Source organism: Megalops cyprinoides, chromosome 6 (assembly GCF_013368585.1).
Source record: "Megalops cyprinoides isolate fMegCyp1 chromosome 6, fMegCyp1.pri, whole genome shotgun sequence".
Lineage (NCBI taxonomy): Eukaryota > Metazoa > Chordata > Actinopteri > Elopiformes > Megalopidae > Megalops > Megalops cyprinoides.
Genome location: NC_050588.1, coordinates 9324459 through 9341967, shown reverse-complemented (window position 1 = coordinate 9341967; position 17509 = coordinate 9324459). Strand labels below are relative to the sequence as shown.

At 49.2% G+C, this 17509-nt stretch overlaps 1 protein-coding gene across 1 annotated transcript in view; it reads right to left on the bottom strand.

The window, feature by feature from the left end:
* Window positions 1–17509, bottom strand: part of celsr2 (cadherin, EGF LAG seven-pass G-type receptor 2) — a 76868-nt gene that overhangs the window by 17704 nt on the left and 41655 nt on the right. The window contains exons 6-15 of the mRNA XM_036531201.1: window positions 12351–12508; window positions 10841–11004; window positions 9541–9666; window positions 6864–7030; window positions 4077–4259; window positions 2686–2799; window positions 2330–2504; window positions 1994–2135; window positions 1484–1604; window positions 521–704 (exon numbers count right to left, since the gene is read on the bottom strand). Of these exons, the coding sequence (XP_036387094.1) occupies window positions 521–704; window positions 1484–1604; window positions 1994–2135; window positions 2330–2504; window positions 2686–2799; window positions 4077–4259; window positions 6864–7030; window positions 9541–9666; window positions 10841–11004; window positions 12351–12508 (1534 nt within the window). The remainder of the gene's footprint in view (window positions 1–520; window positions 705–1483; window positions 1605–1993; window positions 2136–2329; window positions 2505–2685; window positions 2800–4076; window positions 4260–6863; window positions 7031–9540; window positions 9667–10840; window positions 11005–12350; window positions 12509–17509) is intronic.

Genomic DNA, 17509 nt, shown 5'->3' with positions numbered 1-17509 from the left:
TTCGCCGCGGTGTGAGTTTCAAAATCAGGATCAAATTACCGCTCGAAGCTCAGATGTTCAGACTTCTGAAAGTGCAACCTGGATAAGAGGCAAGGAGCCGAACCGGGGAGTGACTCCAGTGTAGAAACACCACTACATCCTACCAAACTGTAACCTACTTTGAGATGCACTTTACCATTGCAGGGGCACTGTTGCTAATCCTGTCAATATTAATGTGTTTATTTGTGCATTTGGCATGTCCTTTTTTTGGCACAGCTACCCAAAAGGCGCCATCATTCACACAGATTCGCACATATGGTTCATTTCCACTAGCACTCATTTCCACAGGTGCAACATGGCCAGGCTAAAAATGCCATTTTCAATAACAGCCAGCTGTAGGTGAGACGTGCCTGACCACGGGTAGCCACAGTTACAGTTAGCCACCTTGCACTGGACATGGACAGGGGGTTATCTGAACCTGCGGCACCATGCAAGGCAAACACTGCTGACTGCCGAAGTGAATGAAGGAAAGGGACGGTACCTTCACAGCCGCTGGGCGACACCTCGGCGAAGGGGTTGTCGCAGCGGTCACACTGGCGGCCGATGACGCCCGGCTTGCACTGGCACTGACCAGTCTCCCGGTCGCACGCCCGCGAGAAGGAGCCCACCGGGTAACAGTCACACAGCAGGCAGGAGTCACTGCCCACAGGCCGGTAATGATTATCCTGTGAGGGGAGGGGGAACGGCCAGGGAGGGGGGGGGTACAGAGAGAGATGTGGAGAAAGGGAGTGAGAAAGGCAGAGGTTGGGAGAGAGAAAGGAGAGAGACATTAAGAGAAAGAATAGGAAAGGAGAGAGAGGGAGAGTATAAAAGTGAGAAAGAGCAAGAAGGGGAATACCACTTTTATTTTTCAGTTTGGTTAAGATGTCATTTGAATAAAGCTTCACAGTCTTTATAAGGGTATATCTTCATATAAATAATATTACATGAAAAATTCACATTAAAATCCATAACACGGGGACATGTCTTGTGATGCTGCTTTTGGTCTATGTAAAAGACTCACAAACCTCATGAAATAATTTGTTTTCAAAGCAATGTAAAGTAATGTAAACCAACAAGATGCATTTACTTTTAAAAAGCAAGTGTATCTGTGTTATTTTGAATTCCCCCTGATTCTGGATTCAGGATTTTTCACAAACATCATTTTCATTCAAACTATAAAAAATGGTACAACTTTTCTGAAGGAGCTTGGTTCTAAGGGGCTTCATAAACCATGCTAGACTTGCAATAAATACTTAAATTTCACTCTGAATTATGAATACCAATATCTGCCATATCACAGCAGTGCAGTGAAAAATCACTACACATCATTAAACGGCAGGATCGCTCATGCAGGATGAAATCCAATATTAAAGGAATCCCCCCCACTCATTCAGACATAAATTATGGATGTGTTGTATATAAAATTCCAGGCACTGTGCGGCGCGGGGTGCGGGTGACTCGCCTTGCAGCGACACTCCCCGCTGGTCTTGTTGCAGTCAGCATCAAAGCCCTTCTCCGTCTGGCACGAGCACGGGCCGCACGTCTTGTGCCCCCACCACCCCCTGGGGCACGGCTGGTCACTCCTGCGGAACAACAAACCATCACTGGGACTGGAGCTGCACCACTAAATCCACCACTGACTAATGAGTGGTGGCATGGGGGATTGCTTTGTAGGCCAGTAAAGTGCATTTGTGACCTGAGGGGGGGTTTGCATTTTCAGTTAACAGAGCAGAGTAGCTTCGGTCCTATACTGTGGTCAGTGCATTTTTGCTTTGTTGTATGTTATTAGACGTAACCAATTTCTGTCTGTGAAGTATTACTAAGTAAATGCACACACATTGGACACCTGGTATTTATAGCTCTGAGTTTTTTTGGTTATAAGAAATCTGATGTGTATGTGCAGCAGCGATGTCTCGTGATGAGAGTCTATGATGCACTGATCTGTGCTCTGATTGGCTGAGGACGGCTTCACCTTTTCTCACAGTACTGGCCAAAGTAGTTGTCAGGACAGTCGCAGGTGTAGCCGTGGGAGGAGCTTGGCGTCCTTGTGCAAGCTGACTGGTGCTCACAAGGGTTCAGGGAACACACGTCCGTGCAGCCATCACCGTAGTAACCTGTCAGATAGACACCCAGAACAGGTTTACAAGTGAAGAGATAAATCTTCAGATGTCTGTAACTTAAGAAATTAACCATTTGTGTCATTCTTCTGTCATTAATCTGAGTATTTGTATATAATATTTGTATAATATAATAATGCATTTTAAAAGTAAAGATGGCACTGATGTTCCAGGTGAAGGCCCTGGCTCACCTGGGTGGCAGGTGCAGGAGTAGCTGTCCCAGTCGTTGCTGCAGTAGCTGTTGGCGGGACAGGGGCTGTAGTCACAGGGGTCAGAGAGACTGCAGCCCCGCTCCACGTTCACCTTCCTGGCCTGAATCAGGCTGAGGGACGCGGCAGTGGCCGAGGTCTCCCCCAGGTGCACGCCCTGCAGGGGGTACACACAGACACACAGACGCTAAGAGGGAGACCACACACTCGCACAGACACTGAGAGGGAGACAACACAGTTGCACACTGACAGATCGACCGCTCACACAATGACAGACACTTGTGTGTGTGTGTGTGTGCCTGTTTGAAGGAGGGGGAGAGACACAGGGTGCCACTGACCTGCACACAGCCGCGAAATCCTTGCAGCACTTTCCCGTCACGCCCAGAAACGCCCCCAACGCTCAGCATCCTCAGCTTCAGGCCCTTCAGCTTACTGTCCACCTCCACACTAGCCTGTGCAGGAGGAGAGCCAAGCAGATCACTCACTGCACCCTCACCCAGCACCCCCCACTGCACCCTGACCCAGCACCACTCACTGCACCCTCACCCAGTACCACTCACTGTACCCTAACCCAGCACCCCCCACTCAGCACCCCTCACTGGACCCTCACCCAGCACCCCCCACTGCACCCTCACCCAGCACCCCTCACTGCACCCTGACCCAGCACCCCTCACTGCACCCTGACCCAGCACCCCCCACTGCACCCTGACCCAGCACCCCCCACTGCACCCTCACCCAGCACCCCCCACTGCACCCTCACCCAGCACCCCTCACTGCACCCTGACCCAGCACCCCTCACTGCACCCTCACCCAGCACCCCCCACTGCACCCTGACCCAGCACCACTCACTGCACCCTCACCCAGCACCCCTCACTGCACCCTGACCCAGCACCCCTCACTGCACCCTCACCCAGCACCCCCCACTGCACCCTGACTCAGCACCACTCACTGCACCCTGACCCAGTACCCCTCACTGCACCCTGACCCAGTACCACTCACTGCACCCTCACCCAGCACCCCCCACTCAGCACCCCTCACTGCACCCTGACCCAGTACCCCTCACTGCACCCTGACCCAGTACCGCTCACTGTACCCTGACCCAGTACCACTCACTGCACCCTGACCCAGCACCCCTCACTGCACCCTGACCCAGCACCCCCCACTGCACCCTGACCCAGCACCCCCCACTGCACCCTCACCCAGCACCCCCCACTGCACCCTGACCCAGCACCCCTCACTGCACCCTCACCCAGCACCCCCCACTGCACCCTCACCCAGCACCCCTCACTGCACCCTGACCCAGCACCCCTCACTGCACCCTGACCCAGCACCACTCACTGCACCCTGACCCAGCACCACTCACTGCACCCTGACCCAGTACCCCTCACTGCACCCTGACCCAGTACTGCTCACTGTACCCTGACTCAGCACCACTCACTGCACCCTGACCCAGGAACACTCACTGCACCCTAGAAATCATCTACCACAGGACATAAAAAAATCACACACACAGAATTTTATGAACATTACTGGTATTGATAGTTTCATAAAAGTAGTACGGCTGTTGGCCATTAACATTGATCTCCAGGAAAAGCACTTGGCTAGATGGACTGAGAAGATGCAGGATCATCTGGAAATCCTATAAGACCACAAGCTTTTCCAAGGATCGATGCGCGAGACTTATACAGCCGTCTCCCGCCGATCCCCTTTGCTGCAGACATCTCCTCACCATGTGCAGCCCGTAGTCGAGGGAGAGGATGGCCTGGTGACGGCCGGCCACGCCCGCCCACCCCCCGCGGAGCTCCAGCTGCAGGTGGTGCCAGTCCCCGTCGTTGGCCCTCACCGCCTCCAGCCGGGACACGGTGGAGTCCTCCCCCCTCTGCAGCGACATCACCACACTGCCGTTCCGAAGCTGTGTGCACGAAAAAAGGGGAGTGTCCTTGTCTTGATCACAGGCGTATACATTGGAGCGCAGTGCTTACCCTCCCACCCCCTCTCAGACAGAGCTGCCCAGCTGCAGTGCAGAGAGAGCAATGATCCAGCAGTTTTACCACCTCACTTCTAACAAGGTGGGGGTGGCTAATTCGGCTCAGTCAGCGGTTGAATTGGGCAGTCATATGCCGGGCTGGAAGGACAGCCTACATACACTGCAGCCATCCAGCACCAGGTTTAAGAAGCCCTGCCATATTCATTTTTAGCCTGTGTAACCCAGACAGTACAAATACAAACCAGAATGCTATTCTCACGACAACCAACAGATGGCGCTCTCATTCTAAAAAAAGCTGGCCGTTTCTCAATCGGGATAATGTGAAATAGCCTTTTGTCATGTCATGAAATGAATACCTTTGAATATGGAGTAGGTTCAAATATGCGTTTAAACAATCAGAGGATTTTTTTTCCTGCACAGTATTTTGAGATTATAAGGCAAAGAGCTGTGGGGGAAAAGCAAACATGTATACTTCATTGCCTTATAATACATAGTTAATATACACATGTGGCATTAAATGCCATTTGTTAATGAATTGTGGAAACAAATGCATTGCATTAATTACAGCATTTCATTTCTAATACAGTGCATTCTGAATTTAGAATCAAAATGTAAATGAGTGATACCCATGGTGTTGTGGTTTACCTGCAGAGTGACTGTTTACCTGCAGTATAATAGTTTACCTGCAGAGTGACTGTTTACCTGCAGTATAATAGTGTACCTGCAGAGTGATAGTGTACCTGCAGAGTGATAGTGTACCTGCAGTATAATAGTTTACCTGCAGAGTGATAGTGTACCCGCAGAGTGATAGTGTACCTGCAGTATAATAGGTTACCTGCAGAGTGATAGTGTACCTGCAGAGTGATAGTGTACCTGCAGAGTGATAGTGTACCTGCAGTGTAATAGGTTACCTGCAGAGTGATAGTGTACCTGCAGAGTGATAGGGTACCTGCAGTATAATAGGTTACCTGCAGAGTGATAGTGTACCTGCAGAGTGATAGTGTACCTGCAGTATAACAGAGTACCTGCAGTAGAATAGGTTACCTGCAGAGTGATAGTGTACCTGCAGAGTGATAGTGTACCTGCAGTATAATAGAGTACCTGCAGTAGAATAGGTTACCTGCAGAGTGATAGTGTACCTGCAGAGTGATAGTGTACCAGCAGTATAATAGGTTACCTTAAGGCAAAGAGCTGTGGGGGAAAAGCAAACATGTATACTTCATTGCCTTATAATACATAGTTAATATACACATGTGGCATTAAATGCCATTTGTTAATGAATTGTGGAAACAAATGCATTGCATTAATTACAGCATTTCATTTCTAATACAGTGCATTCTGAATTTAGAATCAAAATGTAAATGAGTGATACCCATGGTGTTGTGGTTTACCTGCAGAGTGACTGTTTACCTGCAGTATAATAGTTTACCTGCAGAGTGACTGTTTACCTGCAGTATAATAGTGTACCTGCAGAGTGATAGTGTACCTGCAGAGTGATAGTGTACCTGCAGTATAATAGTTTACCTGCAGAGTGATAGTGTACCCGCAGAGTGATAGTGTACCTGCAGTATAATAGGTTACCTGCAGAGTGATAGTGTACCTGCAGAGTGATAGTGTACCTGCAGAGTGATAGTGTACCTGCAGTGTAATAGGTTACCTGCAGAGTGATAGTGTACCTGCAGAGTGATAGGGTACCTGCAGTATAATAGGTTACCTGCAGAGTGATAGTGTACCTGCAGAGTGATAGTGTACCTGCAGAGTGATAGTGTACCTGCAGTAGAATAGGTTACCTGCAGAGTGATAGTGTACCTGCAGAGTGATAGTGTACCTGCAGTATAATAGAGTACCTGCAGTAGAATAGGTTACCTGCAGAGTGATAGTGTACCTGCAGAGTGATAGTGTACCAGCAGTATAATAGGTTACCTGCAGAGTGATAGTGTACCTGCAGAGTGATAGTGTACCTGCAGTATAATAGGTTACCTGCAGAGTGATAGTGTACCTGCAGAGTGATAGTGTACCTGCAGTATAATAGGTTACCTGCAGAGTGATAGTGTACCTGCAGTATAATATGTTACCTGCAGAGTGATAGTGTACCTGCAGAGTGATAGTGTACCTGCAGTATAATAGGTTACCTGCAGAGTGATAGTGTACCTGCAGAGTGATAGTGTACCTGCAGTATAATAGGTTACCTGCAGAGTGATAGTGTACCTGCAGAGTGATAGTGTACCTGCAGTATAATAGGTTACCTGCAGAGTGATAGTGTACCTGCAGAGTGATAGTGTACCTGCAGTGATAGTGTACCTGCAGAGTGATAGTGTACCTGCAGTATAATAGTTTACCTGCAGTAGAATAGGTTACCTGCAGAGTGATAGTGTACCTGCAGAGTGATAGTGTACCTGCAGTAGAATAGGTTACCTGCAGAGTGATAGTGTACCTGCAGAGTGATAGTGTACCTGCAGTATAATAGGTTACCTGCAGAGTGATAGTGTACCTGCAGTATAATAGGTTACCTGCAGTAGAATAGGTTACCTGCAGAGTGATGCTGTGCTGCTGTCCAGCTGCGATACGGAGCAGCACTGCGCTCGCCTGCCGCGTGCGGAACATCAGCTCGACGTGCCAGGGCACCGTGATGACCGCCGCTGGGTTGTTCCACTGCACCAGGCCGTTTCCCTGGAAACGCTGCGGACTGGCCATCGCTGCAACACCGGGAGAATGTGAGAGGAAGGAGGAAGGCGTCCATGAGTTCGTGTCTCATGCGGCACGCAACGGCTGTTAATAATTGAACAGAGCTAAAGTCTGGTAAATTCCAGTGTCATGCCAAGTTGCGGAAGCGCGGCACCCCCTCACTTCACAGCAGTCTTGTCTTAGGAGTAATGCAGCCCCCCTGTCTCTGTTCTTTGACACGCACCGTACACACACTGAGAGAGGCTGTGATATTCTGGTCTGCCAGTGGGGCTATTTGTCCTCTCCCGGCTGAGATGGGGATGTCAAAATCTTGCTAAGCAACACAAATGCATTCTCTTGTTGACCAGAATTCATGTCGCATGCCCCTATCCTCCCACAGTAAAGACCTCTACCCCCATCCCCACTCCCAGGAGACAGCAATAATAAATAATGATAAGTGGTGGGTCAACTCGGAGCAGCAGGATTGGATGGAGATGGAGAGGGAGAACCCCAGGGAGTGCCATGATTGGACAGCAGGTGCAATTTCCCCCCTCCTACACTGCAAAAAGATTGCAGTAAGAGAAACAGACATTGAGGGAGTTCTAATAATCTCGACCCCCCCCCCTCCCAACCCCCAAAACAATAACTGCTACAAAACGAAACAATCAGGCATAGAATTGTGAACTAACAAGGGTGGTGAAAATTCCGCGGAGTCGGCCGCTCAGATGAAAGAGGCCAGAAACGTCAATTATTTTTGTTGTTGTAGTGCCTCCCCCCCACACCCCTCCTCTCCCCCCTTCTCCCAGACATAAGCTCCTGAGTCCCCGGAGACCACATTAGCTGGCTGAATCACTGACAGGGGAGCAGGGCTGTCTCCTCCTCAGTCACGTCTACTTAGCTTCTCCCATCATCCCTTGCAGACGGAGCAGTAACGAGGGACGGCTGTCTGCGGCATCCCAGCTCTCAACCACCCCCCCATCCCCTGTCCCCTTCCCTCTGTCCCCCCTCATCTCCCCCGCAATCCTCCTCCAAACCTCCCCATCGGTTTCTTCCTACATCTGTCTTCCTCAGGTGGACAGCACTGAACTGCACCATTTTTCCCCCTCAGATTAAAGTTATTCCCGTTTCCAATCATTTTTACATATTTTTTCTCTTTTAATACAACTGTTTATCTTGCAGTCTGCCAGACACTCTTACCCAAGGCATGTTACAGAGTGATAGTGCATTCAATATTGATATGCTTTACTGGCATGATGTGTTACAGCCTGCCAAGGCGTTTGCAAAGTAGGGATCTCGCTCTTCCCCCGTCCACCCCCCGGCCAGCTGGTCCCCATTTCATACATCAGCAACTCAAACAGCTGTGAAGCCTGAGGAGGAGGCGCAGAGAAAGATGCTGACACGCACAGAAACACACACGCACTCGCAAACACACATACAAGTAAACACACAAACACACACGCGCGTGCACACACACACACACACACGCGCACACACCCACACACACACACACACACCCCACACACACGTACTCGCAAACACACATACGAGTAAACACACAAACACACACATGCACGCACACACACCCACACACACGCACGCGCACACACACGCACGCACGCACACACACACACACACGCGCACACACACACACGCACGCGCACACACACACGCGCACACACACCCACACACACGCACGCGCACACACACACACGCGCGCACATACACACACACACCCACACACACGCACGCGCACACACGCGCACACACACACACACACACACACATGCATGCATGCGCACACACACACACACACACACACACACGCGCACACACACACACGCACGCGCACACACACACGCACGCGCACACACACACGCGCGCGCGCACACACACACACGCGCACACACCCGCGCACACACCCACACACACACACACACACACACACACACACACACACACACACACACACACACACAAACACACACACACGCGCGCGTGCACACACACACACACACACGCAAGATTTCAAAAGGACTTGTTCAAAATGCCCTTCAAAAAATTCTCTTGATTCAAGAGGGAATGGTTTTCAGGGGAGAGAGTACACTACGCAAAGAAAAATAATGGCAGCATCATTTCCAGGGGTAGAAAGGAAAATGATTTATTCAAATGCACAAGCTGTGTTGAAGACTATACTATGCAATATAGTTTTATCTTATGTACATTTTTATGTGCCTAGAGAATTTAAGATGGACCCCCTCAAATATAAACCCACTGTGAGACACATCCAGCAAGAAAGTCAGCAAAGGACCTGAAATGAGGATAGCTGAATCAAGTGAGAGGCAGAGAAACCTCTCTTCTGTCTTAATTGAACAACCAGTGCTTCTGCATGCTTTGATATGTGACATCATAGAGGGAGAAATATTTCCAAACTTACATCATGCGGTAATCTGACCAATCCTCTTTCACAGTAATCCCCGGTCTCAACCCTTTATGTCAACTCTCACTGGCCCTCAGTGATTCTGCACTGTGCCTGGCCACTCACCCTTCTCGCAGTTCCGGCCTCCAAACCCTAGGGGGCAGTCACAGCTGAAGGAGCCCCAACGGTTCACACAGGTCCCGCCATTCAGACAGGGGTTGGTACTGCAGAAGTTCCTTTTAGATGAGCAACCTGGCAAAAACACGAATGTGTAAGAGATTGGTGGAAAACTACAGCTATAAACAAGCACTGGTTTAATGCTATGTACAAGTCATGTATAACATGAATCTGAAATCATATGTAGAGGCCTATTCATGTTTGGTTTTACAGTTAAAACAGAGTTTACTTTGGAGATTTAATGACCATGGTGACCATTTTTCACATAAAACACAAACAATTATTCTACTTCATCTATATCTGTATCTATATTATGGAAAGATATCCAGATACTGCATTCCCTTCACCTGCCTTGCTTACTTCTGTAGGACTTTCCAGTTGGACACAGTAACAGTATGGATGGTCTGTTTTAAACATTCAAGAGTATCGGCAAACCATCAAATCTGAACACTTCGAGCCTCAGCAGGGACAGAGACAGAACTTTCAAAGTGAAACTAGATATCTAGTCAACACATGGAACATCTGTGACCATAATGTTCTAATCACGGTTTAAAAAATCCAATGTACTAAACTGAAAAAAAGGCATCTATGCTTCCTATTGTCCTCATACAAAAGTAGTGCACTACTGAGGGTGTAGGGAGATATTTTGAACACAGCCATTATCACTCACAAAGCTCAGTCAGTGGCAAACAAAGAAATTAAAGGGCACACCCACTGATTCACCATTCAGCCACGACTCAAAGCAGAGTTTCTTGTTTTACACCTCCGGTGAATTTTATGCACCCCTTGATGTGCAGTGCCTGGGTCTTCCCTTGAGTAATTCGGGTAAGGTATGGTATATGTCACTCAAACAAAGACATGGTCATGGTTCTTTCCAGGATTTGACCCTACAACCACTGGGTGCTGAGACAACTAACCTCAGACACTTAACATTTAGTCACTTAGCAGACACCTTCATACAGACCCATTTGTAAATCTCTAAATCTCTAAATCATGGACGGATACTATCAAGCTGCCTGACAAGGCCACACAAGCAACGGTGCAGAAAGAATATGGCAGACCGTATCTAAACACTTCAATCCGTCACACTGTGTTATAAAAACCAGTGCCATACTGAAAACAGAATTCCTGCACTGAAAATGGTAACAAGTGAAACAATGCCTTACCATATACAAGGAGCAGACAAATTTAAGTGCTATAACCTGGGGCTATGTAGACACTTCTCTTTGCCAAACGTGCTGACACCCACCTGGCACCGTGCCATTGTTGGCAATGTGGCTAGCCATGTCTATGTGCCGGTTGTCGATCTGCAGGTCCTTCATGCAGCCCACGAACTGGCGGTTCTGGACGGGGAAGTCCTCGGGGAGCTTGGGTACTCCCCCTAGGAGCAGGGGTCCTGTCAGGTCCAGAGACCTGGTGGTGCAGGGGCGGAAGGTCCAGTTTAATCACTGATACAGCAATGTAACTCTAACCAAGCCCAGTGCATTACACGATGCAAAAACATGAATGAAAATACTCTTATATACTCTTACTCTTACGGTTTTAAAGTGATGTCCCACTTTTTGAACAGTCTTAAAATGTACTCTTCCAGACATGCTGTAAATCTAATTGGGCCTAGCTATGAGTCACTGCAAGCAGCTCTGGTATTAGTGACGATAAAGCTTTGCAAAAGTCTGGCCATAGCAGGTCACCAGTGGTGCATCCCTTTAAAATGCATGCCAACATCGGTGACATTAACTTCAAATGAAATCGAAGGTGGTTGAGGGATAAGCTGCACCATAAGCATTCCTGTCTGTAGTAAGTAATGACACCCCCAGTCTCTTCAAGTAACACAGACATTTTGGGGAAAGGAGATCGAATTCATCTGTTATTTCTAAATGTAGGACCAACATCTTGCAATCTAAAATGTGTGTTTTGTTGCTCTGCTTGAAAGCAAACCATTATTGGCAGCAATTTCAACTCTCAACACTGTAGGCAGGAGCGGTGAAGCCTGGCAATTTCCTGCTTTTGTCAGCCGTGTCAGCTGTGCCAATATCCTAAAACATTTACAACGCCTTATGTTTTTTTAATGAGACCCGACAACAGAGAAATGAGAGGGGCACAAAAAAAAAAAAACGCAAAACAAAAAAGCGTCAAAAACTCAACTTAACTTCATCTTAGGGTATTCAGATCACTGTGTTTGGGTCACCCAGAAACAATGGGCCTGTACATTCTGACAGAGCATGGGAGAGCAGAAAAACCCAGAACTGTCTGTGAAATATTGATGAACTTACACTTACACCCACACAGGGGAGCATCCTCCAGTTTTTTCTGACTTTTATGGCTCGTGTGGAATGAAAGAATTTGAAAAGGCTGCCGATTTGAAAAGGTTTGCCTTGACTTGATTGGTGGGGGGTGGGTGTGGGGATGGGGAGGGGGGGGTGCGTGGGGGGGTCGACGTCAGTGGTAATTGTTGTGACTGTCGAGATGCCATTGTTATACCCTGTTCACAATGCTTTCTTTTTCTCTTATTGTGCTGCTGATGTTTTCTCATTCTCTTCGCGCTTGTGCATTCTGCCTCTTCTGCATCATTCTGCCATCCATTATTCATGTCTGGCAATGCTTACTGACCCTTCCTGTTTTACTGCATCCATACTATAAACTAATTGCGAAGCCGTTTGAGTTTCCTTTCCTGCGTTAGAGTCTGCAGAGCACTTCGCCGAATAAAATGTCAGTGTTCACTGTCTCGTTTCTTCCCCTCCAGCCGCCTCCCTTCTTACTTTTTGGATCCCGACTGGCTGCCCTGGGCAGCGCAGGAGTAGTTCCCGATTTCTTGACCGAATTTCAGCGCCACGGATGTGTCACAGTCGTCCACAGTCACCACGACAACCTTCTGGTCAGAGGGACCCTGGGGGAGACCAGCCTGACTTAGGACGGGCTGGGAAAGGAAAGTGGGGGAGGGAGAGAGAGAAAGAGAGGGAGAGAGAGAAGGGTTATCCAAGGGTCGAATGGTGAGAAATACCCTGCTTTTGTGTGGTGTCAACCGGAATAGGTTCTCAAACTCAGTGAATAAAACCCACTAATTTTTTAGCATTTGTAGAATCCATTTGAAATTAACACCCAGAGAAGGTATTTGGCAAGATCTGGTTTCATTTGGAATTCTTTGAAGTGGAATTCCCTTTTGTGAACGTTTGCAAAAAATGGGGGGGGGGGGGGTAATTGCTACGAATGGGGCAGATTATAAACGGCAACTGTGCTGCGTTACCAAGAAATCGTGCAGCCACTGCCAAATGGCAAATTCTGTCCTTGCTGTTTAACAATGCTGAACAAACAAGAGTTCCCCAAAAAACACAATCAAACACATGATAAAGGAGACAGCGGTTGAGCAGCTTTCACACGTGAGAGAACCCATAGTGTTTGTATTCCAGGAGGATGGAGTCTGGAGGAACATACCTGCAGTGTGAGAAATGTCTGCAGCCAACAGCGTGTGATTTGGGGAAGGGGCCGTTTAAACAGGAAGCGGAACCATACTAATCATAAAAGTGCATCTTCCAGGTTGCTGGCTGTTAATGGCTTAGGTCTAGTAGAGTGGGGCAATAGTATCATGGCCCAGGATGGGAACAGCACAGTTCACTATCTGTTTTCTGTTTAATTTGCTGCAGAGACAGCTCAAGAGTCACCAAGAGGACAATAAAATATCTCTCTCTGTGCAAACTCGCTTCCAATTCAAATATGTAAACAACGTGACTGTGTGGCTTTGATCGGGGATGGAAAAAAATACATTTGAAACCTTGTGGTGGTGTTTTTTCATCCATTAGCAGGAAGTTCCCTTTAACTCCATCGGCACACAAGCGCTCAGCACCAGCAGTGACAAGCACCATCAGTCACAGCACTGAAGCATCTTAAACACAGAAACAATCCTTCCACTGAACAGGACTGGTCTGCTCCATTACTGACCAGCTCCATTATACCCATCTGTGATCCGAATGCTCAATGGGACACAGTGGAGCACGTGTCCAGTTCACTGCAATGCACAGCACGGGCGTAAAACTCCCTGGAGGGCAGGGTGCATTCTGGGAGATGTTCCAACCTCAAGTACATATGGTAATTCGCTGCAGCTGAGGACTGCTTATGCACCGTGCACTCGAGGAATATTTTATTGCAGTGCATTGTGGGATATGCGGACTTGTAAATGTGTGCGGTCAGTGAACTACCTAAACAAATTAAGACAGGGGAGCAGATAACTAGCGCGCACGTGGCCCTCCTGGATCTGAGTCCGACACCCCCGCTGCGTTAATGTTTCGTGGGGGGGTTGTCATTTAACGGAAGGCCGCCTCGCTCCTCTCACGCCTCCCCCCCAACTGTCATGGAGCCATCAGATCGATGGAGAGGCCTGCGTCAGCGCCGCCCACGCTGCCCGCTGCAGCTCTCTGAGCTCCCCAGCTCCGCCGGCACGCCGGCCCCAGCCTCCCAGAGGGCTGCATTACCGGCGCCCACCACAGCACTCAGAGAGGCCCGCACCTCGCTTGATTGGATTAAAAAGGCATTACCGGCGTTTCTCGCTCTTGAGCGCGTTTCCATTGCGAAATCGACACGGCCGGCATTCACACAGGATACTTTTCACAGAGGGGGAGACCACGCACCGAGGCAGGCAGGAAGGCCGGGTGTAGCCACGCACGCTTCAGTTGGGCGCACACCTCTCGCGGTCGCTAGGGAACGGTAATCTGGGGCGAGCGCTGAAAGCAGCGGACGGGGTTACTCTTTCGTCTTCCCGGTACAAAGTTTATGGAGTGACACGTCTTATTTCCCTCACGCAGGCAGCACAAAGGGCCTCCCTGTCACCGTTGTCTGTGTGGGTATGCCGATTTTTCGTTGCAGCGAGGATATAAATAGACTTCTCGTCTCAGGGCTGCTATTAACGGATATGTTTTACAACTCGTAGCTGAAGTTCAGTTTGTTGGCGCAAAAAAAAAAAAAAGCCATGAGAGGTGACAAGACTGGATACGCCTAGTTCACAGAACATCATCTTAATGTTCCTCTTTTTTTTTATAAAAAAAAAAAACAAGACAACACCAGGTCAATACTCAACAGAAAGTGAGACTAAAATAGCTGCTGTGCTTTCAGTCCAGCTTAAATCACTGTCAAGCCAAAGCTTTCCCAACTCAAAACCTTCTCAGATCTTCTCATTAGTTTAAAAAGTCAGTCTGTCAGAGAATTTTGGAGGAAAAAAAAGCCCCAGCAAACAACCTTCAGAGGAACGACAGTTTCTCTAACAGTGCAAAACAGCGTAAACAGTCTTTATATACTTCAGTCTTTATATGCTACCCCTCAGCTCTGTCGATATCTAGATTTCCCCCCCTGTGCACAGTAACTCTGTTACTGTTAGTTACAGCAGCAGAGTTAACAGCAGAAGGCACATCCACTCATACACAGGTACACACACACATGCACAGATACACACACACACACGCACTCACACTCGTGCTCACATACACGCACACACACGCGAACACATGCGCGCACACACACACACACACACACGCACATTCACTGATAGACCCACACCCACACCCACAAACACAACACACACACACACGCAGGCTGTCCACAACAGTCACACAACAGCGGGTCCCTGAGGGTTCCAATCCGGCAGGTTTTCCGGCTTTACCCCGCCTGCGCTCCCATATTGCAGGGAATTGCTTCTTGCGGAGACAATGGCGGGGTCCTATCACGTGGCCGCGAGCCCAGCAGGAGCAGAAGCCTGCAGATAGCCCTCCGGGACCGACACACATACACACAATCTGTAGGGAATGCACGCAACTCCTCTGCACAAAGAGAGATTCCTTCCCCTCTGGGTCAGCAGCGCAGCCAAACAAAGGATCCCCTTTTATTGTCTGACAAATCAATGGGTTGGAGGGTGGGGGGGGGGGGGTGGTAGGGATGACGATCAATAGGGTCAATAGCCTCCTTTAAACGGAACCTTCGACCTGGGTCATGACCCCCGTACACTGCGGGTTAAAAACCCTGCGCCAGGACCCACGTGTCGCGATAGAGGGATCGGCCCCCACCGTCTAAGTGTGGGGGTGGGGGGGACCCTACACCACCCAGGTTGACGGGTGGGGGCGGGAAGGTAGCGGAAACTCAGTGGGGGGAAACGGTATATCATTTAATGAGGTGCGGATCAACCCCCCACGTGGACGGAGCCATCTGATTGCGCTCGTGGAGTGGCGGGCGTTGAGGGAAAAAAAAAAACACTCGAGTAATTCGGAGGCCAAATATAAAAACGAACAAGAGTGGGTGATGCAACTCCAGCCCCGTCGCTGCTGTGGCTACCAGGAAAAGGCACCGCTGCCATGGTTACTGCCTCACAGCAAACTTACAGTCATGTAAGAAAGAAATCAACTGCCATACCCGCTACCAAATGACTGCCAACCACACTGTTCCAAGCTATTGTCAACACAGAGTGTGTTTAAAAGGCGTAATTTAGCGCAATCAATCAAAGCCTGCCACACATTCAGACATGATTAGCACAGCCAGCAAGCTGTGAACTGTATTAAGACTAAGACAAAATTACATGCACTCATCACTCTCAAGCAGCCAAGATTATATCCACCTGGTGTTAATGGCACCCCCGGTGGCCATGTTTAGGTACTGCAACCACAACAGGATGGAACTGTAATTGGACAGACAGGACCAGGTCAGGGAGGTTAACAACCCCCCCCCCCCCCCCCCCAAAAAAAAACATGCACACACACATCCAATTCTACTGTGTTCAGCAAAGGAAAGAAATGCTACTGTCTATGGTGGGAAAGCGTTTTTAAAAGCCCGGTGGATCCAAGTCACACTGGCTGCTAACGACACCACCCTGTGCGCCCATTCCCCTTAATCGGGCAGCAGTCCGGAGACAATGCGGAAAATCTGGCAGGGTTACGCTGGCTCTCTGTCCCTCGCCAATGTCCGCTGTCCACCTTGGCAGCAGGTCACTCGCCGGGCAACCGCGCCATCCGTCCTGCCTGTTAAGCCTCCAATGGACCCTGGTGAGGTATGGCGTCCCCGCTGGCACCTGAACAAAAGTGGGCCCTGCCAGGGGTGATTGAGGATTACATATTTGCTGAGGGCCACTTTCAAAGCCTCCCTTGTTTCAGGGGGAAATGTTAATCGAGGTAGCAAGCACAGGGCCGCTTCAATAAGAGTTTACTCTCAGGCACCGTGACAGGGCGCAAAAGGGAACAGGGCTGGGGGGAGGTGGGCAGTTTTGTTATTTTGTTACTGGTCCAGAAACCATGGCAACCTGCACCGCTGAGCCGTGTGACCGAGCTCCCGGCCGGAGCCCTTTCTCTCCTGCCTTCCCACACCACTTCACTCGGTGGGACGGCCCTGGGTTTAGGGGCACAGGGACCACATTGCAGCAGGCATCCCCATGATGAAGGGGCACATTTCAGTTCAAACACCGCCCCCTGCAGGTGGCACCGGGCGTGTGACGCTTCACAAACCCATTCATTGGTGGAGCCATTACATCTCCTGAACGAATCACTGATTTGAACCAATCGGAGAGCTTTTCAGGGGCAAGCAAGGCTTGGATTAGTTGAAATGAGACAGAATGGTGCCTCACAAAGCCTCAGCCTCAGTACCTGTAGAGGGTCAGCCATGTGTGTTAGTCCTGTGCCCACACTGTTGTATTACTGTACGCAACAACCTGAAGTGCAATGGAGAGCTATGTATAAATGTATTTTAGAAAATAAGTGTGTGTGTGTGTGTCTGCGTGTGTGTGTGTGTGGGAAATATATATGGGTGTGTGTGTGTGGGAAATATATATGGGTGGAACAGAATATTTTTTGTCCTTCAAAAACTAAACTTAATAACAACTGATTAGAAATGGCCAGCCGTTAAATCCAAAACCCTCTGCCATTGCGGAAGACAAGGCCAAAGCCCAATCCAA